This window comes from Typopeltis vanoorti, chromosome 5, assembly GCF_054136105.1.
Source record: "Typopeltis vanoorti isolate ZY-2024b chromosome 5, IOZ_Tvanoo_1.0, whole genome shotgun sequence".
Classification (NCBI taxonomy): Eukaryota; Metazoa; Arthropoda; class Arachnida; order Uropygi; family Thelyphonidae; genus Typopeltis; species Typopeltis vanoorti.
Genome location: NC_143553.1, coordinates 87,048,284 through 87,072,474, shown reverse-complemented (window position 1 = coordinate 87,072,474; position 24,191 = coordinate 87,048,284). Strand labels below are relative to the sequence as shown.

Genomic DNA, 24,191 nt, shown 5'->3' with positions numbered 1-24,191 from the left:
TCAATACCGATCCTCCCTGCGCATAGTTCAGCGAGATATGGGTCGGGAACAACCTTTATTAATTCGGTCATTTTTTTCTTTTTTATTTGAGCACATACACGAGAGGTTGATTGATCAATCTATAAGTACCGTATACTGGAAAGAGGAACCATTAGTACCACATATAAGTACCGTATACTGGAAAGAGGAACCATTAGTACCACATATAAGTACCGTATACTGGAAAGAGGAACTTGTTTACATTTGATTTAAAAGCTTATATATTGTATGTCTTGGGAAACGCATCAGAGGGAAGATTATTCGACAATACGGCAGTAGCAGGGATGAAGGAGGAGGAAAAGAAATTTGTTCTGTAGATTTCAAGCTGTACTGGAAAAGGATGTTGAGCGGCAGCTGCACGTGTTCCAATGGACTTGGTACTGCGTGGGAGAATTATTGATGCTATTTCAGATGAATATTTGCCATTGAAATATTTATAGAATACACGAAAATTGAAGAAACCAAACCTTTGCGCAAAAGTGGGAGAACTGAGTTGGTAAGAGGTGGGTCATTAATCAATCTAACTGCTCTCCTCTGTAATGTGTCGCATTTTGAGGGAGATCTTAGGAGCCACATTCCAAATGTGAAAGCATTATTCGACAGCTGGGCGAATTTGTGATTTGTATAAGTTTAACAGCTGTTCAGAGATGAAGTAATGTCTTGAGCGAGAGAGAAATCCTAGTTTTTTAGAAGCTTCTCAGCTTCTAAACACATCAAAGCCATTGCATCCTCATGCAATGGCTTTGATGTGTTTATGCCAGGAGAAGCTTGGTGTCATGGTAAATCCAAAAGAGAGATCTTATCTTGTCTGGAAATTTGGGTGTTGTCAGAAATAATACCGGAAAATATGGTTCTTTTTTATGAGAGATAAGACAGAACTGGATTTTATTAGCATTGTTATCTGAAATAAAATATTAGAATTTTATTTCAGATAACCTCGTCGATTTCATCGACGAGGTTATCTGAACCCCCATTGCATGATGGCTTAGAGATCAGAATTGAAGGCAGTGGTAGTTGATGTTCCGTAGGTTGAGGTGAGTTGTGTAGTGTAAGGATTATCAAATGAAATGAAGGAGTGCAATGTGCTGTCATCTGTGAACCTGTGTATTGGTTTGGAGGTCAATTGAAGTAGGTCATTGATATAGAAGGAACCGGGTTAGCAAGAGCACAGAACCTTGTGGAACACTGGCATTAGTAAAATGGTGAGAGGATAAGGAACAGTCTACGATCACACATAGTGTACATCCAAACAGAAAGCTGGCAGTCGAACTGTAGAAGTCTTGAGACAGACCAAACGACGGTAGTTTAATTAGTAAGCCTTTGTGCCAGACGCTGTCAAAAGCTTTGGAAATATCAAGTGCAACACTTGAGATTCACCAAACTTCTCCGTGGCATTTGTCCAGGGTTGGGTGATATATTATTATTATTTGACACCTCCAGGGAGTCCAAAGACTCATCGAGGGAGAGTGTGCCAACAGCATCGAACGATTTCCCCTTCCAACTACTAACCGCGCTCAAACTTACTTAACTGAGCCATTAGTAGCAGAGGCTCTACCAATCCACAACCTTTGTCGGCAATGTGAGTAGATCTCCTGTTGATCGGTAGCATCGAAATCCATACTGGTGGTCGTTTATTAGTTATTAGCTGGGTGCCTTCAAGGTAGTGTAGGAGTTTGGAATGGATGGTTTTTCTCCTTTACTTTAGATAGTGAGATTGCTGCACAGAGGAAGTTCTTTTTGTCCGTACTTCTCAGATGACGGCGATCTCGAACCCCAAGTTACGCTTCTTAGACAAGAAATGTCGGTTATTTTTCCATATATTTTTTTAAAAAAATCATAGCTCCATCCAGGTGAGTACCCACAATAAGTCCTTTATCGAACTCCAAAAGATCATTTGTTTTTCTCATTGTGATGAGCAGTATTGACGATTACCGACCAGAAGTATTCTTAAATAGTTGATTAGAATAAATGGTGAGGAATATGAACCAAGTATTTTTGCATATACACTGCGTAAGAGAAGTTTACGTACATCTGCATAAAGGTTTCTAATTCAGTGACCGGTATGTGTATGTTGGCAGACCATCTGAGTCATTAAACAGTCGAGGTCTAATTATTCAAACAGTTTATTAGCAAATAGCAGTGCTGTGTAGTCGATTTTGACTGTACTTGCTTCATTCAATAACATAGGAATATATTCATCTAAAGAGAGTCACTTCTTGAGAGAAAAGGGATAAATGCCTGGCTTTCAACAGACATTTATCCCTTTTTCTCATCCCATATTCCCTTTCGTATTCGAACAGTTAACCCTAACTGTTATAAGTACGGAAAAGATAATTAGAAGAAAGGTGGGATTCCCAATTGCATTCCTGTACAGTGATGCCATTCATTACCACATCGATTGAATTCAAAACCATAAGCAAATGTACTGCACGCAGTTTATTTATTGTCATCTCTAACATGTAATCTTTATCAAATCGAATAGTTTGTTTAATTTTTAGATACAAATTGTTTCTGATCTAAGCGAAAAATTGAAATTTCTCAAAACAGTTTAGTTGCGGTGTCAAATATATCAAATTTCATGAAATTCTGTCAAACCAAAGCAGGCGAGTTGTTATATGAGATTAAAAGGCAACTATGGGCGCTTATACAGTATTACAAAATGCATTTCTTCATGATATAAAAAGAATTTCTTTTGATTTTTAACAGCTATATGAGAAAGCTGTCAGACCGTTTCATCAATCAATTCTCGAACCTTTCAGATAGCACTTAGTTTCACATTTTGTTAAAGTGTTGCGCTCAAGAAATTAAATCCAATAAATTGTATTAAGAACCATTAAGAGGAAATAAATCCTGTAGCATTCTGCGAAGACTGTGTAATTTTGTCATACAATTACAATAAGTAGGAAGAATCACATAGAAAATAGAACGAAGGATAACTCACCATCACAGAGTAACAAATGTTCGTAAATATCTATTATATCATTGCCTATACTGTCTATTTGGGGAATCTTGGCAGCTTCGTTGTAAGTTAATAACAAAAACAGAAAAGCAATACTGACTCGAACGGACAGAATCATTATGATAGCGAAAATGCGATGCCTCTTCGAGACTCTGTAATAATCAAAGGTATTTGTTTAACCTGGTTACTCTCCTGAATGGAAAAATGAATGCGAAACTGGACACTTCTCTGTACATGTGTCGCTTGAAATACAGATGTACATCGGTAGTAAGAACACACCTATTGGCTCTAATACTGTTCTTCGACAGAACAAAGGGTAATCGGTAATGTGATTCTCTCGGAGCTAAAAACATATGATATTACAAAACTTTACGAGTATTTCTTTAAATTATACGGGAAAATATCTTAGAAAAGAATAATCTAGAAATAAAATGGCATATAATTTTCAACAAGACAATTTTATCTTGAAAATATTATAAGCAGTTCCATTGAATAGCCTTGTAAAAAAATATATTTTTTTTTTTCAATAGAGTGATTAAATATCAAAATATAGAAATTTTATAGTACATTACAATTAACATTGCTATCTCTGCATGAAGTCGGCTAATTCACAGTCAGTTGAAAAGCTCTTATTAATATTCTTTTTATCCTAGAGGGATTCAAACTCAATTCTTTCCCACCGCATAGCAACGTAAAAACCGACTGAGCTGTGGGGAGGTGAACATAATTCAAGGTCAAGTCCCGAAAGATCTGAGTAGAGTTCATAGTATTATTCTATAAAACGAAAAATAAAATCGATTTTTTTTTCTTTAAGATAAATAGTCGAGAAATCACTTGAATATAACAAGGATTTGAATTTGTGTTTTATAGATAAAACATAACACAAGTTGCCAAAAAAAAAAAAAACTGTTCATGACTGTTCAATTATTGATACTTCAGTTGTATGTCAGCAGTTAGAAATGATAAACTCATTGGGTCGTGAGCATTTATCTCCATTAATATTTTCTTCTTAAAATCACTATTTTCCTGTATTAAACCACTAACAAAGAAGTTAAAAAGAAATTATGTTTTAATTCGACTAGTTTCGTGAAAAACTTTGTTTCACTTCATCAGGAAATAGCACAAATAAATTAAAAAAAACTGCAATCAAAGTAATAATAGTTAACATTTCTAATGAAATATTTGAAAAACGTTTAAACAATGGAAAGCGTGCATTTTCTGTTACGTTGGCTGCCGGTTCGTGGGTTGCTGTATACGTAGATACAAACGTGTCGTGATGGATTAATGAGGACCAGATATAAAATCATCCCTTGTTTGTTTGTTACACTGTATGAAGAGGCTACTTCATTATTTAAACTAATTCTTTGAATGCTCCTAAGTAAAAGTGGTAATTGATGTGTAGCATTTTCATTTTGTTACCATTCTACTAAATGGTTTGTATCTGTTGTATGTACTGCCACCCCTGATTTGTGCTTTTTTTTTTCATTGTCAATGTCCTTGATGTGTTCCGATCGGCTTATCGCCCCAGATCTGCCAGTTTGTCCTCTGGGGAGAGAACCCAAAGCTAATCCTTCTTTCTGTTCAAAAAAAATAAATAAAAAGTCTTCTAAAAATCAGGGTTGGCAGCACATACAACAGATACAAACCATTTATTAGAATGGTAACAAACTGAAATGTTCCACATTGATGACCTCTTTTACTCAACATCAAATCTGGTACTTTTTAATCCATTCACGACACACGTGTACTACTTTCTTCTTTTTTCAGAAACCGGTTGTGTTCACAACTGTTCTCTTTTCACCCTTTCCATCCTTGTTTATCGATATAGCATTGATTCAGTGGTAGGATACTTCAAGAAACTATAGTAAAGCTCATCCTTCTCATAGAAAAATGGATTTCGGTTACTTAAATATAAAGAGCTAATAAGCTTCATTTCGGCGATATAAACAATATTTTAAATAATCGGACAACTCGTTACACCTTTGCAACGAGTTGTCCGATATTGTACTACGTACTAGGGTCACTTGCATTAGCTCACGCTAGTGATCGCCGATACTTTATAGTTTACTATATTCGGCATGAAACTCTCTGATCTCTGATTCCAATCTTTGAGTTTCTTATTCGGTTTTAAAACAATGTGGATTTTATATCCCCTTAATTTAAAATATGGATTTCGGTTATTTTTTCTAGATTGGATGCACTACACGAAACCTACCGGGGAGAAGCATTCTTACAAGGACGAATCAACTTTGTAAAAACTTTGTAAAAACATCACGGATTCGGTTTCCACGAATGGCAAGCTTTAAATTCCGATATGCAGTAATATTGAGGAAGATGAAGAAAAACAGAGAAAATTAATAATATATCTTAGGAATAAAACAGATGAAAGAAGTGTTCCGAAGTGTCATAGAACATAAAAATATTCTGCGACTGGGTGTGCAATATTCTGTTTATTGCCCGTGATTTATGTGTGTGTGCTTGAATGAGCCAATAATGATAGCAGTTTGGTTTTCTCAGGAAGTTTTTGTACTGTACTCACTTATTACCTTGCTGATATCTGAAGCAGATTCTGAGCTTAACCACAACGGCATAAACTTCACGAATTCATATTTATACCAGGATGTAACTATCAAAAAACGTGTTCAAGGAGTTTTATGTTTCTGAGAGAAAACCTCATCCTTCATAATTCGACTAAGTCAATGCTAAAGAAGAGAAATAAAAAATATTACATCAGGGGTGAAATACGCCATTTGTCTAATAAAAAACCGGACTTTTCGAAAATAGAAGAAACTAGTGGCTCCACCTGTTGTATCTTTTTTGTTGTCGAAAGCGGCAACCTTTATTAGTATTCTTTCAACTGTTTATGACATTTGTTTCATTAGAAGCCGAGTTATAGTGCTAAGAGTGGCAGAGTGTTTTAACGAACGGTCGGTTGTCACGATATTAATGCCGTACGCGACGAATTCTCGCTATCAATCGCTTCAAAACTTCGAGATAAAACTCATCATTGACCGTTTGGCCAGACGGAGCGAATTCTTTGTGTATAATGCCCTTGGAATCGTAGAAACAAATCAGAATTGTTTTTTTTTTTTTTACTTAAGTATAAAGAGATAATAAGCTTCATTTCGGCAATGAAAACATTACTTAAATTAAGGGGATATTAAATCCCACATAGTTTTAAAACCGAATAAGAAACTCAAAGATTGGAATCTTTGTGGCAACTTAATGGTTGCACCTGTTTGGAAAACTCGTTCGCAAAGTACATAAGTTCTTTTCGCTATACACTTTGGTATTAGGTCTAGCTACTCACTGATGAAGCCTCAAAAAAGGCTGAAACCGGTCTGGGTAGTGACCTCCCTCCATAATGTAATAACAGCATACATTTCCTAGGAAATGTGTTTTTACATTATGGAAAATACCTAAGAATAGCGAGCTGAACTTCTTCCTCCACCTTTGCAACGAGCTGCCCAGTATTGTACTACGTACTAGGATCACTTGCATTGGCTAACGCTAGTGTTCGCCGATACTTTATTATATTCGGCAAGAAACTCTCTGATTCCAATCTTTGAGTTTCTTATTCGGTTTTAAAACTATGTGGGATTTAATATCCCCTTAATTTAAGCAGAATTGTTTTTATTTTTGACTTCTCCAAGCGACTTTTTTTCGAATGCCCCTCTTCTAGTGGTCTCTACTCAGCACTCTGGAGCTTTGTTTCGGGCTCATACTCAAAACACCACGTTTCGTCACCAGCAACGATCGTTTCAAGGAAGTTTGAGTCCTGACGAGCGGTTTTAATGAGGTCCTTGCAGTGTTCAATTCGATACATTTTTTGGTCGTCGGTCAACTTGTGGGAAACAAATCGCGAATTCAATTTACGAAAGCCCAAACTCTCGGTCAAAATGTTGTGCACAGTTGATTTTGGAATCCCCAATTCATCTTCAATCAATCTGACGGAGGATTTCTGGTTTTCTTTGATGAAATCACAGACTTTTTTGGATGTTAACTTCGCTCAGTCCAGTTTTTGGACGTCCCGGCTTTTCATCGTCCTTAAACATCTCACGGCCACTTTGAAATCGCTTAAACCACTCGTAAACTTGAGTACGGGATAACCATTCATTACCGTATGCTTTTTGAAGCATTCGATGTGTTTCGGTAGTCAATCACAGCTCTCTGTTTGAAACTCATTTTCCGACCGTTCGTCAAAACACACTGTCACTCTTGGCACTATAACTCGGCTTCTAATGAAACAAAGGTCAGTCATGAACAGTTGACACAACACTAATGAAGGTTGCTGCTTTCGACAACAAAAAGATACAACAGGTGGCGCCACTAGGTTTTTCTGTTTTCTAAAAGTTCGGTTTCTTTTTGGACAGAAGTTGTATATAAGTAAACCGACCTAGGTGGCTGAGTGGTTAGCGTATCCGCTCTCTAGATAAAAGGTTGCGGGTTCGAATCACGCCGTGGGGCATAGATATTTCTGATTGTCTGTGAAAATACTAGTTGTGGTGTTGAGGGGATAGTGGTATTGGTGTAGTTGCGATCCGTTTGTTGGAGGATTGATTGGCGGAGGTAGAGCTGTAGAGTGGGTGCCCTCCGTCGATGAGTCTGTGGAGGTGTGGCGTAGTAGTAATAGCAATATAGGTAAAATATGTAGATAACCATTATGTATAAGTGGGAGATGAATTTCACCGTGGTGTGTGTGTGTGTGTGTGTGTAGCTAATATTGGGTTATGCTGGAGCCATAACCCAATATTGGTCTGACTGATGATTTTATAGCAATATTATTACTTCCTTTCTACTAAAATATTTAGTAGAAAGTATTAATTGATCATATAATCTGATGAACTTTCCTAGTAGGGAAAGTTCGGGACCGTGTATTTCTTAAAACCAAAATACAAAGTATTTGTATTCATAAGTCCATTGAACTTATATCCGTCCAATATTATCTTATTCACATGAAAATTTAAGCCCAACTTCCTCGTCTAGTCTTCTAGTATCTTTAGATCGTCATATAAAAAGCTTCGGTCATCAGAACAATTAAATACTCTTCCAACTTCGTACCAGCAAAAGAGAGGGAAAAAATTCACAGAATATGCAGAGGTATATTTTATCTCTTCACAAAAATCAGGGGAAAAATTTATGATGTGACGAATTACAGCACATATGCCGTTTGGTTTAGATTCCACAAGGTGTTGGATTACATCTACGTCTACAACATGCCAGGCACTCACCAGGCAGTCCTTTAATTGGCTTACCTTTGATTGATTTTTTGTGGGATCTATATTTATGCAGAACATTGTAGAAATATTGAAGTATACCTAAATTTATTTTTTTCAAGTGTTTCCTAGATAGTATCATTGGTCTAAGATGATCATTGCAATCATTTTCATTATATCAAGTATGATAAAATATGTATATATTAAAAAATTACCTACAACCTAATCGAAAACTCTCAATCCCAGATAGCGCACTAATATCAATATATTTGTTATTTTTGAAATGTTAAGCATTCTACACTAATAAATAGAGAGTAATGAATTTTATTTTATTTTTGTCTACTATTCTTCAGTCACTTTTCCTGATAATAGAAATGAGAGAAACACAGACTTCGTACTTTCCACTGTCATAATAGCAGTTGATCAGTTACTTACCCCTTCAAGAATTTTGTAAGAATCAAATTTGCAAACCTTTATGTGTGCGAACAATCGTTTTTTATAGTGGAAAAGATAATTTATTAATTTGTTATTAATCATCTTAGGGTTTGTGAATCGTGTAAAACATATGAAGTAAGGTGCTCGATTGTTTGTATGAAGATATCTTAGACATCTTAAATATCTAAGAAATATTTTTATTCGCATCTTATCTAAAAAACTGGATTAAAATCATGATGCAATTTCTTTTGACTGTTTTAATATCACAAGCCGGCCATTGAATGAGAACCTTTTATTTTATACCGTGTTGTCTCTCCTTTAGCTCAAATTACCGCGCATATGCGGTTTGGTTATGGATTCCACAAGGTGTTGGATTGCATCTACGTCTGTAACATGCCAGGCACTCACCAAGCAGTTCTTTAATTGACTCAGAATTGATTGAAGAGGACTTTGCTCCGAGATCTGTTTTTTAATGATGTCCTATACATTCTCAATGGAGTTCAGATCAGGAAGAACTTTTCCGATCTTCTCAGAAATCTTCCTGACAAAACCAAAATATACTTCGATGACTTCCGTATACTGATACGGATCAATTCCTTACGCATAGTTCTGTGAGATATAAGTCGGGAATAGCCTTAATTAAATGCTTCGATCGATTGTTGAGCACAAGAAGTTCTGTTTGTCCGTACACGACTTCTTAGACTACGGGGATCTCGTTCCTGGCATAACTTAGGACCACAGTTACATTGAATGTAACATAAATTAGTGACTTAAATAACTTACCATTTGTTTACGCTCTCATTTCATAATTTAAAGTCGAATCACGTTTGTAATCTAAATGTCTATTTTAACTCGAGTTATAAAACGACTTACGAATTGAAGTCGCAAGAAAGGATGTAAAATGCTTAATAATGATTTCAAGTTTTTTAAATATTAATTCTTAAACTAAATTAAAACTTTAGTGAAATTATTCTCAATTTAATTAAATAAAATACGATTTGAATAATTTTGACATTTTCAGATGTAAGACTATGAGCGATAATAATTATTAAATTAATTAATAATTTACTTAATTAAAATTAGTTATTGATTAGCTTTAATTAAAATATTGCCGATATTACTATTGATGATAATAATGTGCCATATAATGGAGCACAAATGTCAGTTTTTGTTTAAAATTTACTACATATTTTATATTACTATATCTCAATGTTTTCAATGAATAATTTGATAAAATTACTGATTTTAATAAATAAACTGATTTTTATGTATAAAATGTATAAATGGTGTTCTTGAATATAACGATAAATAAAGTAAGATCAAAATTCACCAAAGTTTCCCCTCCGATGGTGTCCGCACCTTGTCGTGGTGATGGGGGGTGGGGTTCAATGCAGTGCATTCTAGTTATATCTCTTTTAAAAACAAATTATATCAACAAATCGATGGAACACCAATGGGCAATCCTATTTCTCCTACTATTGCCAACTTCTTCGTGGAACACTTTGAACAACGTATTTTTGATAACATAAAATAGAACTACACTCGTACAGATATGTGGCTGATATTTTTGCAATTACCTTCGAAGAAGAAGAAGTAAATAAACAGTTAGTTTTTTATTAGATCTAATTCTCCGTCAACCGGGTGGTGGTCTTACATTATTCAGTTTTTCTGAAGAAGGCCTATCCAGACTCTTATATCCCCGCTGAATTTCATCAGCATCCTAGTTAAAAGGCTGGAAGTATTAAAACATTAGTACATCGTGCTCATTCTTTATGTTCTTCAGATGAACTTTTAGAGAAAGAATTACAACATATTAATTCCCTTTTTATAAGGATTGTCTCATCGCAAAAGCTTTTTTATAGTTATGGTATCTCTACCTCTTCTAGTACAGAATAAATAACTCTCATTACTATACTTTATGTGCGCGATATTACTGAACGCATAGCGAAAGTTTCAAACTACTGAACATGTTTGTTGCCTTTCCTCCCACAAACAGAAAAATCTCCAACTTTCTCGTTTCTGCTAAGAAAAAGCTTCCACTTCTCAGTTATCCAGGCGTCTACCAGATTCAATTGGGCTTGTGGGTTATCTAATCATAGACTTCATTATAACAAGACAAGTGTCCTATAGAACGCCTGTATAACGAAGTGTGTGAAACTTTACTTCATTTTCCTTACTTAAACTGATTCGATGGTCTACGTCTATCCCATTTGTGAGAGATAGTGTACTTTTCAATTCTGCTAATCGTTCCGAATTTTATACTGTTTATATATATTTAATAAGTTAGGAAATGATTGATCTTAATTAGTTATCTATACAAAGAGAAAAAAAAGTTATCAATACACATAAAACACTATGGAATATAATGAAAAAATAAGGATATCCATTACATTTGATACAAGCTATACAAAGTTTATGTAAAGATATAAAAATACAGCTACAGTGAGGTAATAAATTAACAGAAGAGATTGAAATAAATCAGGGTTTAATCAGACAGGGATGTCGATTATCTGCAACTCTATTCAATATATATATATATATCAGATTATTAAAATATGGAAATCGCAGTAAAACAAGGCATCCAGCTAACCAGAACTGTTATCAATAGAATGCTGTATACTGATGATCAGATTATATTACAAGACAATGAAGGTGATTATTATATTTATGTGTGATATAATTAGTTGTTTGAGGTCTTGTTATACGGTATGTATTTCTGGCAGTCCTGTAGTTGGCATTGAAATAATATATTTGCATAGCTGCATACTGACATAAGTGTTTTGCTGTTGATATTTTGTGTTCTGACATTGCAGTGTATATATATATATTTTTTTATTATTATTTTTTTTTTTTTATGTTGGGCCCATATATGTACAGGAGGTTGGCTGGTCAACCTATAGTACGTTAGTACCGTATATGGGTGATGGGTTGTGAAAGGAGAAACTTGTTTACATTTGATTTAAATGCCTGTATGTTGTATTCCTTGGGAAATATGTCAGGGGGAAGACTGTTCCATAGTACTGCAGTAGCAGGGATGAATGAGGAGGAAAAGAAACTTGTTCTGTGGGTTTCGAGGTGTACTGTAAAAGGATGTTGGGCGGCAGCTGTACGTGTTCCAATGGGTTTAGTACAGGGGTGTGGGAATTATTGATGCTGTTTCAGATGAACCTTTCCCGTGAAAGTATTTATAGAATATACAGATTGCAGAGACTATGCGTCTATGTGAAAGTGGGGGAGCGAGTTGTTGAGGGATGGGTCATTTATTAGTCTAATTTCTCTCCTCTGTATTGAATCAAGCATTTTGAGGGTGCTTTTTGGAGCCTGAGGATGCAATGGTTGTGATGTGTTTATGCCAGGAGAGGCTTGATGTCAAGGTAATTCCGAGAAGAGAAAATTCGTCTTGTCTGTGAATTTGAGTGTCATCGAAAACAATGCTGGGGGAAATGGTTCTTTTTGTGAGAAATAAGACAGAACTGGGTTTTACTAGCGTTGAAGTTGACAAGGTTGTCTGAGCCCCATCGGAGGATGGCTTGGAGGTCGGAATTAAGGGCAGTGGTGGTTGATGTTCTGTGGGTTGAAGTGAGTTGTGTAGAGTAGAGTTTGTCAAATGAAAGAGAGGAATGTAATGTGCTGTCATCTGCAAAACTGTCTATTGGGTTAGAGGTCAAATGAAGTAGGTCATTGATATATAGAAGGAAGAGGGTCAGTGAGAGAACTGAACCTTTTTGTTCACCAAAGATCAGTTTTACCATTTTGTATGATATTAATGATAGATTAATGACTAAAGATTAATGATTAAAGACTAAATAGATTAATTATATTAATTTATTTGGTTTATAGTGTGAATAGGACATATACGTTGCTATAGCATATCTTAGTATATTTTGGCATAGTGCTTTGCATATCAGTGTTTTTAGGTATGTGAGACCTGTCTTTTGAAAATCGAATAATAATAATAATAATAATAATGATAATTTTTTTAACATTTTATTATTGTTCAGATAAATTACATACATTATATGAACACAATTATGCATAACAAATACTTTCTCGTAAATAAAGTTTTTTTAAATAATAATAATAACAATAACTGTTTACAACGTATATTATATAATACTTATAATGATGATAATTACAGATGTTTCTTTACAATTTTACACTCTATATATACAATATCAATGGATATAATCACTCTATATTGCATACTTTTGTTACAGTTATTACATACATTACATGCATTTGATTACATATGATACATTATTTACATTTGTTTACATATGATACTTACATTACATACATTTGTTTACATATAACATACATTACATACATTGGTTTACATGTGATACATCTTGGATGAGAACCGATTTCTCTGCTTTCATCCTCGAATCTTATATGTAAACTTATCTGAGGATGACACCAGTTGGTTATTATTTATTGTTTTTTTTTTTTTTTTTTTGCCGTGTTGGGAAGCCACGAAATCTATGATTGAGAAATTCGTGGGCGCGCGCGAATTTTTCTCTCTCTCTCTCTCTCTCTCTCTCTCACACACACACACACACACACACACACACACACACACACACACACACACACACACACACACACACACACACACACACACACACACACACACACACACACACACACACACACACTTGGAATGTATTGATGCGTCGCTGAACCGGAAGCCTGAACGAATATATTGTGTTTCATTAAGTTTGTATGGTATTTTGAGTGTGTTTCTTGTTCATAGTATGTCCTTAGAGCTCTTTCAGGCTATTGTAGTTTGTAAGGCTTCTGTGTTCAAAAGGTAATTTCTTTATCATGTCTGGGATGTAGAGGTTTCGCGTGGCCTTTCGGTAGTGATTATTGTATTTATATGTGATATAATTAGTTGTCTGTGGTTTTGTTATACGGTATGTATTTCTGACTGACCTGTAGTTGGCATCGAAATAATGTTTTAGCAAAGCTGAATAGTGACATAAATGTTTTACTGTCAGTATTTTGTGTTCTGACATTGCAATATATATAAGATCGTTATTTTCTCTTTGTTCCCAAAATATCAGTTTCATCATTTTGTACAGCAGCGACATTAATCTATTTATTTTGTAGGGTGCACAGAATGCATACGTTGTTATAGCATACCTTAGTATATTTTGGCATAGTGCTTTGTACATTAGTGTTTTTAGGCGTATGGGAACTATGTCTTTTAACTTGCAGAATTTGCCAGTTATTGTTCGGAGGTTGTTGTGTAGATGGTTTATGTGGCTATTCCAGTTCATATCTGCATCGAAGTAAATTCCAAGGTATCGTATTGTTTCAACCTGAGTGATTGTAGTGGTTGTGCTGTTCTGTGTGTTTTTTATATCGGAAAGTGGATGTTGGATGGTTATATATTTGTTATGAACTGGTCGAGTCAGTGGATTTCTGAATACTATTAATTTTGTCTTTTCTGAGTTTAGGTGTATGGAGTTTTGAACTGGCTCATGAAAAATCATGAGCCAGTTTATGATGAGATTTATGTCTTGTTGCATATTTGTTTGGGCTATGCTTGCGTTATTATGGATGGATATTATTGCTGTATCGTCTGCGTATTGGAATATCTTACCTTTGAGTGGTAGCTGATTATATCGTGCGTGTAAATGTTGCATAGAGTTGAGGAGAGTAGTACTCCCTGTGGTACTCAACAGGTTACTAGTAGCTCTCTGCTTCGGTTTGACCCGATACGTATGATATGCTTTCTATTTTGATGGTAGTTTGTAAACCACCTGTGAAGCAGCCCGTCTATTCCAACATCCCTCAGCTTTTCTAATAAGGTTTGATGTGTGAGTGTATCGAATGCTTTAGTTAGATCAATAAAGCCTACCATGGCAATTTTGCTTTTGTCTAAGGCGGTATTAATTACGTCTGTAAAGTCTTCCAAGAGAGATGTTGTTCCCTTATTTTTCTGAAAGCCATATTGTGTTTTGGGGATAATGTGAAAGGTCTGTGTGTATGCTGTGAGTTTCTTCAGTATGATCCGCTCCATAATATGATTGATAATTGGTAATGTTGCTATGGGTCTGTAATTGCTGATTAAATTTCTTTTTCCATGTTTGTATATGGGTATGATTATGGCAGTCTTTAGCATACTTGGTATCTCTCCTGTTTTAAATATTTTATTTATTAGTTTTAGTAGGATAGGAATTAAACTAGTTGCATGTTACTTTACATCTTTAGGTCTTATACCATTAATTCCTGGGTCTTTGTTTGGTTTGATTTGATGTATTGCAGAGAGAAGTTCTGCTTCTTTTATGGTTGGGAACCATAATGTCTGTTTTAATTGCTCCAAGTGCAGGGTCACGTTTTGTGATTGTGGGATTATTTCTGTGCAGTTCTTGGATGGAGTCTGCAAAGTATTGGTTAAAGTCATTTGCTAGTTGTTGGATAGGTTTTGCGTCTTTCATGAAGCTGTGTTTTATGATTTCGGAGGCGGTGGTGTTGGGAACACAATCTAGCATCTCATTGATCAGATTCCAGGTTTGTTTCATGTTGTTTTGTGCAGAGGTTAGTTTGTCTCTATAGTTTGTCTTTTCTGATTTGTGTTGTAAGGCAATTCCTTATTATCTTATATTCAATTTTTAAAGCTGAATATAAGATAATAATTTTTAAGAAGTTTTTAATGCTTTCCATAAAGCGTCCTCTCTGTGTATTTCTAGGATTAAGCTTTGTGTTATCCAAGGATTTTGTGTTGTTTTTGATCGAATTCGGACATTCTTTGTAGCTTTCTTATATATTTCCTCCAGTGTGAGTTTAATGTTGTTGCATAAGATATTTGCTGAACCTAATGCCAGGTGTTCCCAGTCTGTTTTTCTTATTTCGTGGTTGACTATTTCTTCGTCTATTATATTGTTTTCTGTACCTTTTCTTCTGTGGGACGTTGCATGGATATTGTCTTTGTGTGCAGGTTTAGAGCGGTGAAGTAATGGTCTGCTACTTTGTACTTTATGACTGATGCAGTGTAACTGTTTGGTGGTGATCGGACGTTTATATGATCTAGACATGAGGCAGTGATGGTATTTCCGAATATTTCTTCTCTAGTACATGATGTTATTGTTGGCATTAGATTATACATGGATAGTGTGTCTAGGTATTGTACAGTGTTGTTCTGGTTTTCGTTTGCAATATTTATGTTTATGTCGCGAATTATCATTAGGTATTCGGTTGAGCATATTTCTTGGCGTGAAAGACAGCAATTGAGTTCGTGCAAGAATTTTATGATGTTTAGGTTTGGTGGTCTGTAAATAGCATTTAGTATTATAGGATGCTGTCTATTGGTAGTATTAGTGATTTCGAGGCAAAGGGTTTCAGCATGCTCAAACTGATAGGCCGTTTCTTTTGCTATTAATTTTTGTTTGATAAATATTGATATTCCACCCTCACTTTTTGTTTGGCGGCATGATCTATGTTGTTGGAAGCCTGGAATTTGAAAAGCAGTCGCTTCGTCATTAGTTATGGATACTTCTGTTAGAATCAATATATCAATAATATCAGTGTAATTCCTCAGATAAGCCTGTAACAATAACCAATGTTTTCAGATGCTTCTGATGTTAATATGCAAGATTGAGAGACCTCTCGCTTGTACTGTGTGTTGTTTCCATGCATCAAGCGATTCGAAAGTACAGTTACTGATGTATTCTGGTGTAATTACATCTATTTGATGGTTCATATTCATTTTTGTTGTGTTGAGATCTTCTTATTGAACTAAGTTAGAGTGTTTTGTTACTATGGCAACCTATCTATATCTTCCGAGCTTTTTATTTGTATAGATTTTGCCGTCTGTGACTTTCTCAAGAATATTTTGCCGCCTTTGATCCATAAAAATTGATACGATACATTTTTTCTGTTTTTTCTTTTCTTGCTTGGTTTAAAAGATTCTGATTGAAAGGTGTCAAATACTCAAATAGAAAGATTAGCGTATTGTCTTGCGATGCATTTAAATTCCTGACTACTGGTTTTTTCAGTCTGCTGGTTTTTATGAGATTGTCTCTTGTAGCCTTGCTTGTCAGATGGATTGTTACTGGTGCGGGTCGTGGCAAGCCTTGTTTTTTTGTTCTTCCTGGGAATCCGATTTATGGTCTGAATATCATTATGCTGTAGGGGGATGTCAATTGCATGGCTATGTCTCTGAGATTTTCTGTGGATTCAGTTTCTTGAATACCGTTTATGACAAGGTCTTCTTTATGTTGTTGATGGTTTAAAATTTCGTATTGTAGTTTCAGGGAATTAAATTCTGTTAGTGCGTTAATGCTGGTTTTAATGTCTTTTACTGTTTGTAAGACTTCTCGGCTTTTGAATTATTAAATTTAACAAACTCTTCATATTCGCTAATTTGTTTTGTTATTTGTTTATTCTGTTTATCAAATAGTTATTGGACAAGATCTACCAAGCTGGCTTTTATATTTTCTAAACCTTTTTCTAGTAATAAATTTACGAACTCAAATTATAAGACCCACCGGTATTTTTTTGTCAATTCAGGTCGTCGTCCGATTCTGCCTCCGGCGTAATCAGTTGCGTCGTGGGTAGCGGGATTTATTTGTTCTCTCTGCAGTATAGGCATTTCCATTCCTCTCTCTTGGCATTGGATTTGCGTTGCCATGTTGTTTCTGAGGTTCCGGAACATCTAAAGTGAAAATGTTTGAGGCATTTCCTGCATGTTATATGACTTCCATCGGATGATAATTCCTTCAGGCACTTGTTGCACTTCATGGCTCGCGTTTCTTCCCTTGGACAACTGTAAAGATGGCGACATCCTTTGTTCTATGCTCGTTAGTGACCATGGTGAACTCTGCTCAATTTTCAGCACACTCAAAATTTGGGCTTCACTTGGCCGATTTCGATTAATTATATATCACTGTCTTCAACATGACAACAAGAGTTACTTTGTGACACTTTTAAATTAACAACAGGAGTTTGAACCACATTAAAGTATAAAAACTGGACCAGCGATACAACCATGCAACCATTCGTATCCTTATTTAATAATAATAATTATATACTTTATGTATTTATTCTCATCAGTTAAGATCATCCTTGATACCATCAATCTACACTGTTGGCGATTTGTGATTAACTCTTAACAACGTATACAGATGTATACGTTGTCAAGAGTCATCGCGTACGCAGTACTTCACCCTTTAAGTAAAAAAGTGAGTATTGTATCTGCATTGACGATGCTCGTTTGGTTGTGGGAGGGGCGAAAATTGTGTTCGAACTTTGATATAATCTTTTCAACTGCAAAGGAGTTAGCTGCCGTCATCAGTAGTGGAAATTTTTGTTCTCAAAATTTCCAAAAACGCCTACCAAAAAAAAAAAAAAAAAGCAAACGTTGAAGAACACGCACAATTAATAGACATACTGGCCTCGTAGCCTTAGATGCTTCAGTTATAATTCCAAAACGACTCTGTAAACTCTTAAATTAATACTAAATTTCATCAGATTCGATTCATCCTCTCTCCAGTTCTTTCCTACGGACAACAGACGTAACAAACCTTTTTTTAATATATTTTGCACACCTTTCTTTATTTTGTTGAGTTTTTATTTGAGTTAAAAAAAGACTAAAAATAAATATAAATTAAAATAAAATCAGTTTCTATGTTGATTATTATTAAAGTAGCAGGTACAGCATTCATTGATATTTGGAGCTCGTGTTCTGTTTACATTATGCGATTCAATCACCTTAAGGTTATCCGGGGAAAAATAGATTAAAAAAATTAATATAATAAACATGAGGAGCTACATCGAATATTTTTAATCATAGACTTAATTGAGTTGTATTGAGTTCAATTACACGAGTAATTCAAAATGCAATATCGTGAATGAGACTGTTAATGTTATGTTTTCTGTTTGTATTTCCACACACAATTGCATTTCTTTTTTTTGACGAGCAATTTGATCGCTATAAAATAAAACTTAAATTTTTACAACGTAATCGCCACTATACTAATGTAAAAACCCACAAAGGAAAGATTGCAAGACCTGTAGCACAGGTCAGTGCCATGTAGGCAAGAGAATAAGAAGAAAGAATTAAGCAGTTGATGTGTTTCTTAAACACATCAAGGATGTGACACTTGGAAAAGACAGAGTAGAAAATAAGGGAGAAGATGACGATGATAAAGTGCGGTTATATATTGGTACAAGTTGCTCTTTTACTAATTGTAAAGCGAACAATATCTATTTTTATTTTTAACTTGTTCATGAGAAATAATGGAATATCCTCTTACACTGGTATAAGTTTTTCTTCGGCAGCAGGGGCATCACATCGTTATAATATCTACTGAAAGCATCGCTAACAACAGGAAAAACAGTCAGTAAAATATGTACAATTAACAGGCTAAATTCACTGATCTCATAGCCTTAATTGCTTGAACCGAAATTCCAAGCAGCTAACCTCAAAAAACAATGTCCTGTCTAGGGAATAAGGGGAAGGTGATAATTATAAATTTACCATGATTAGATAAATTATCAAACATATGCTGAATAGATGGACAGATGACAGATTTGCATATTTTGCAAGATACGGAGGAAATTTATGAAGAAAATAGCAGTGTTGTCATACTTCATCCCAAGCCAGTATGATTATAGGTCGTATAAACTATTCCTTATGTATTCTATATATTTTCTATATATTTAACATTTTATTCTATATATTTTATTCTATAAAATATATAGAATAAAATATATTCTATATATTTTATTTTATTGTTGTTAATAATCGCAGATAAAATTCAAAGAGTGTCGTTGATATAGGTCGTATAAACTATATACAAAACTCAATAACCACAATCATCCTATTGGCTATCTTAATTGTTTTTACAAGATATACGATTCTGCATTCCTTAGAAGTGCATCGCATTTTTTAAATTTATGACAAAAATGAGACATATTCTCACCATCACAAAGTAAATAATTTTCATATGCATTTTGAAAATTATCTTCCCATTTATACGAAGCTGCATTCGCTCATACGACTATTTTTGCAACAAACGATGTCGTAAATCAACCTATGCGCAGTTTTCGTGAAGAGTTTGTTGACAACGTCGTTGCTCAGTACATGTCACTGTGTTTTGGTATCTCGTTGTGAGTTATAAATTATTTATAACTATTCTTTTATTTTATTGTTGTTAATAATCGCAGATAAAATTCAAAGAGTGTCGTTGCTTCCAATGAAAAGAAGAAGGTGCTTAACCTTATTACATTACATGCTAAGTTTAAAATTATTAAATTTAACACCGATGATGTATCGAACACTGAGATAGGCCGCAGACTAGGTTTACCTCACACTACTTTTTTTTTTTTTTTACTGTTGTTTAAAACAAAGCTAAAGTTTTTAGTGAGGTGAAGTAGTGACAATCTGATTGACGAAATGGAAAAAAAAATTAATGATGTGGATTGATAAGCAAACATACCACCAGATGGCGTGTTTTCTTAAACCAAACTATTAAATTAAATGTAATGTTTTATTTAGGTTATTTACGCAAATGTATGACAACATGAAAACAATATTCAACTATTATATGCATCTACAAGTGAGGGGGAGAGGCGTTGATTCATTATACTTCGAAAATCGCTATACAAGAGTGGTTTGGAAGTTAACGTGTCATATTACGGGTTATGCCTGTACTTCATATTGACATAAGAATAACAGCAAAATAACGTAGACATTAATGATCTTCATATGAAAATAAGGAAAAAAGGTAAATAATTTAAATATCCTAACCCATGAAACAACAAAATTACTTGAATTCTAACCCAGCAGTTCCTGCAGCAGAATCTTAAATGTGTAATAGGATGCCTTTCTAAGAAAGCCATCCTCTAGTGTTTTCTTGAAATGAAGAGAGAAAATATACCTAGCAACTAGCTCAATGGTGTTATTTCTTTAAAGAGGATTATTTCTCCAGAGTGCTTCGTTATTTAGAACAAAGTGCACTGAGTAATACGATTCTTCGTCAAAGAAAGATCTGTAACTATGACTTTGTCACTCTCTCTCTCTCTCTCTCTCTCTAATAGAGACTGTGTTTGCTTATGATAGAAATTATAAATATAATAAATAATCATTAATCATAATTAAACTAGAAATAATCAAAATAAATAATTATTCATTTTTGCTGCATTCACACACAAAAAAAAAGTTGTAAATCTCTTTATATAGTATTATTTTTTCACTCGGCAATTGGATTTCTGGTTTATATGTTGGATGGCCATCAGAGTCATTAGTCAGTCGAGGTTTAATTATTCGAACTGTTGATTAGCAAATAGCAATGCTGTGTAGTCGATTTTAATTGTCATTATCATCATACGTATCAAGGATTTAGGCCTAGTATGGCCTGTTCCGGCTTTAGAAGTCATCGTTGAATCGTTTAAGAGGACGTCCTGGTTTGCTTTTCCCTAATGGCTTGTACTTTAAGGCTTGTTTTGGTAATCTTTCTGTTTTCATTCTTTGAACGTGTTCCATCCATCTATGTTTATATTTTTTAATTTTTTCAATTACTGGTTCTTGGTTTAATTCTTTCATAATATCTTCGTTTCTTTTGTGATCAAATAGGGTATACTTTGCAGTTTTTCTCATAAACTTCATTTCTGCTGTTGTTAATCTTTGTTTGTCTTTTTGTTTTATTGTCCAGATTTCACTTCCATACATTAAGACCGGTAGAGCTAATGTATTGTATACTTTTAGCCTGGTTTGTTTTTGAACTAGGTTTAGTTTAAATATAGAGTTAATTACGCCTGTTATTTTTAAATATTTTGCAATTTTTACATTTATATCTTTTTCATTTTCATAAGTGATCATACATCCTAGGTAGTTAAATGAATTCACCTGTTCTAAGATCTTGTTATCTAATACTATTTTAGTTCTTGCTGGATCTTGTCCTTTAAAGGCCATAGTTTTTGATTTTTCCGTTGATATTATCATACCATAATCTTTGGATATCTCATTTAGATTTAAAATAGCTTTCTGTAAGTTATCTTCAGAATTTGTAATTATTATTTGGTCGTCTGCAAAGAGGAGAGTGTTTAAGTTAACTGTAGGTGAAAGTTTAATTCCTTGATGTAAATTTTTACTCCATTTTATTATTATTTCATTTAAGTAGATATTAAAAAGAGTTGCTGAGAGGGGACATCCCTGTCGGACCCCTTGGTTTATCTCTCTTGTATATGATAGCTCATGATTTAATCTTATTTGTATTTGATTATTTTCATATATACTTGTGACAGCTTTTAGGATATTATTTGGTATTTTTCTTTCTTTTAATATGTTAAATAATATGTTTCTTTTAACTTTGTCAAATGCTTTTTCAAAGTCAATAAATTATATTCTCTTCTTTTCTCTATTATTAATTTTAGGAAGAAGGCTGGGTCTATACATGATCGTCCTTTTCTAAATCCATTTTGTACCGCTAGAATAAAGTTTTCGGAATATTTCATTAGTTTGTTATTTAAGATTCTGCTGTATATTTTGTAACATGAATTTAGTATACTGATACCTCTATAGTTTTTAGGGTCATCTCTGTTACCTTTCTTAAAGATATTTTATTTGTACTTATTTCTATTAACAAGTACAATTAAAATGTATTCGTCTAAAGAGAGTCACTTCTTGAGAGAAAAGGGATAAATGCCTGACTTTCAACAGACATTTATCCCTTTTTCTCATTCCATATTCCCTTTCGTATTCGAACAGTTAACCCTAACTGTTATAAGCATGGAAAAGATAATTAGAAGAAAGGTGGGGTTCCCAACTGCATTCCTGTACAGTGATGCCATTCATTACCACAGTAACTGAATTCAACACCATAAGCAAATATACTGCAGGCTGTTTATTTATTGTCATCTGTAACATACTTATAATTGTGTATCACTTCGAATCGTTTTGTTTAATTTAAATTAATTAAGGGGATAAATCCCACATTGCAAAACTGAATAAGAAACTCAGAGATCGGAATCAAAGAGTTTCATGCAGAATATAGTAAACTATAAAAGTATCGGCGGACACTAGCGCAAGCCAAAACACTAGTACAAACTAGGGCAACTCGTAGCAAAGATGGGTAAAGCTCTGATCGCAATTCTTAGTATTTCCCATAATGTAAAAACACATCTCCTAGGAGATGTATGATGTTATACATTATGGTGGAAGGTCGCTATCCAGACCGGTTTCAACCTCTATTGAGGTCTAAATCGGTCTGGATAGCGACCGGTTTCGACCGATTATTTAAGTAATTTAATGGGTGCACCTGTTTGACAACTCGTGTAGCAGAGTATATAAGTTCTTTTAGCTATACCCTTAGTATTAATCTACCTACTCACCGATGAGACCTCAATAAAGGTCGAAACCGGTATGGATAGTGACCTCCCAATATAATGTATAACATCATACATCTCCTAGGAGATGTGTTTTTACATTATGGGAAATACTAAGAATAGCGATCAGAGCTTGACCCATCTTTGCTACGAGTTGTCCTAGTTTGTACTTCGTGCTTTGGCTTACCCTAGTATCCGCCGATACTTTTATAGTTTACTATATTCGGCATGAAACTCTTTGATTCCGATCTCTGAGTTTCTTGTTTGGTTTTGCAATGTGGGATTTAATATCCCCTTAATTAATTTAAATAATGTTACATCGCCGAAATGAAGCCTATTGGCTCTTTATTTAAGTAAGTTTTTTAATGCTTAGATTAACAATGACCTCCGATCGAAGCAAAAATTAAGATGTCTTAAAATAGTTTGGTCGAGATCTCAAATACCATTCATAAAATTTGAAACAACTAAGAAATGCTTATAAATTGTTACGAAATGCATATATTTCATGATATACAAAGAATTTATTCTTATTTCTTAAACAGGTATATGAGAAAGCTGTCAGACCGTTTCATCAATCAATTCTCGAACCTTTCAGACAGCACTTAGTTTCATATTTAAATCAAGTGTTATGTTCAAGAAACTAAATCCAACAAACTGTACTAAGAACCATTAAAAGGAAATAAATCCTGTAGCTTTCTGAGAGAACTGCTTATATAATTTTTTCATACATTTATAATAATTAGGAATCACATAGAAAATAGAACGAAGGATAACTCACCATCACAGAGTAACAAATGTTGGTAAATATCTATAAGATCCTTTCCCCCAATGATGTTATCGGGCATCTTGGCGGCTTCGTTGTAAGTTAATAATAAAAACAGAAAAGCGGCACTTATTTTAACGGAGAGAATCATTGTGATAGAGAAGAAGCGAAACCTCTTCGAAACTCCGTAGAAACTAAAAGTATTTGGGTAATCCGATTATTCTTTTGAGTGGAAATTTGAACTCGAAACTGGACACCTCTGTAAATTGTCCCTTGAGATATTAACAGAATGAACACACACACACACACACACACACACACACACACCTACATCTCTAATACGCAAGTAGTGTTCTTAGAAATGGAACAAAGAGTAGTAGGTAATGTGATTCTCGTGGACTTAAATGATGTAGTATTGCAAAGCTTTAAGCGTGCGTCTTTAAAT

General features: G+C 34.3%; 1 protein-coding gene across 2 annotated transcripts in view; it reads right to left on the bottom strand.

Moving 5' to 3' along the window:
* The window catches only part of LOC150106618 (uncharacterized), a 51,678-nt gene extending 27,737 nt beyond the window's left edge, over positions 1 to 23,941 (bottom strand). Inside the window, exon 1 of one of the 2 annotated variants that reach the window (XM_090393229.1) lies at positions 23,762 to 23,941. In XM_090393229.1, the coding sequence (XP_090249355.1) occupies positions 23,762 to 23,897 (136 nt within the window). In that variant the 5' untranslated portion in view covers positions 23,898 to 23,941. Of the gene's footprint in view, positions 1 to 2,980; positions 3,186 to 23,761 lie in introns of those variants that run through there. The other variant, XM_090393230.1, reaches the window with a different exon arrangement.
* Between the last annotated feature and the right edge of the window lie 250 nt (positions 23,942 to 24,191).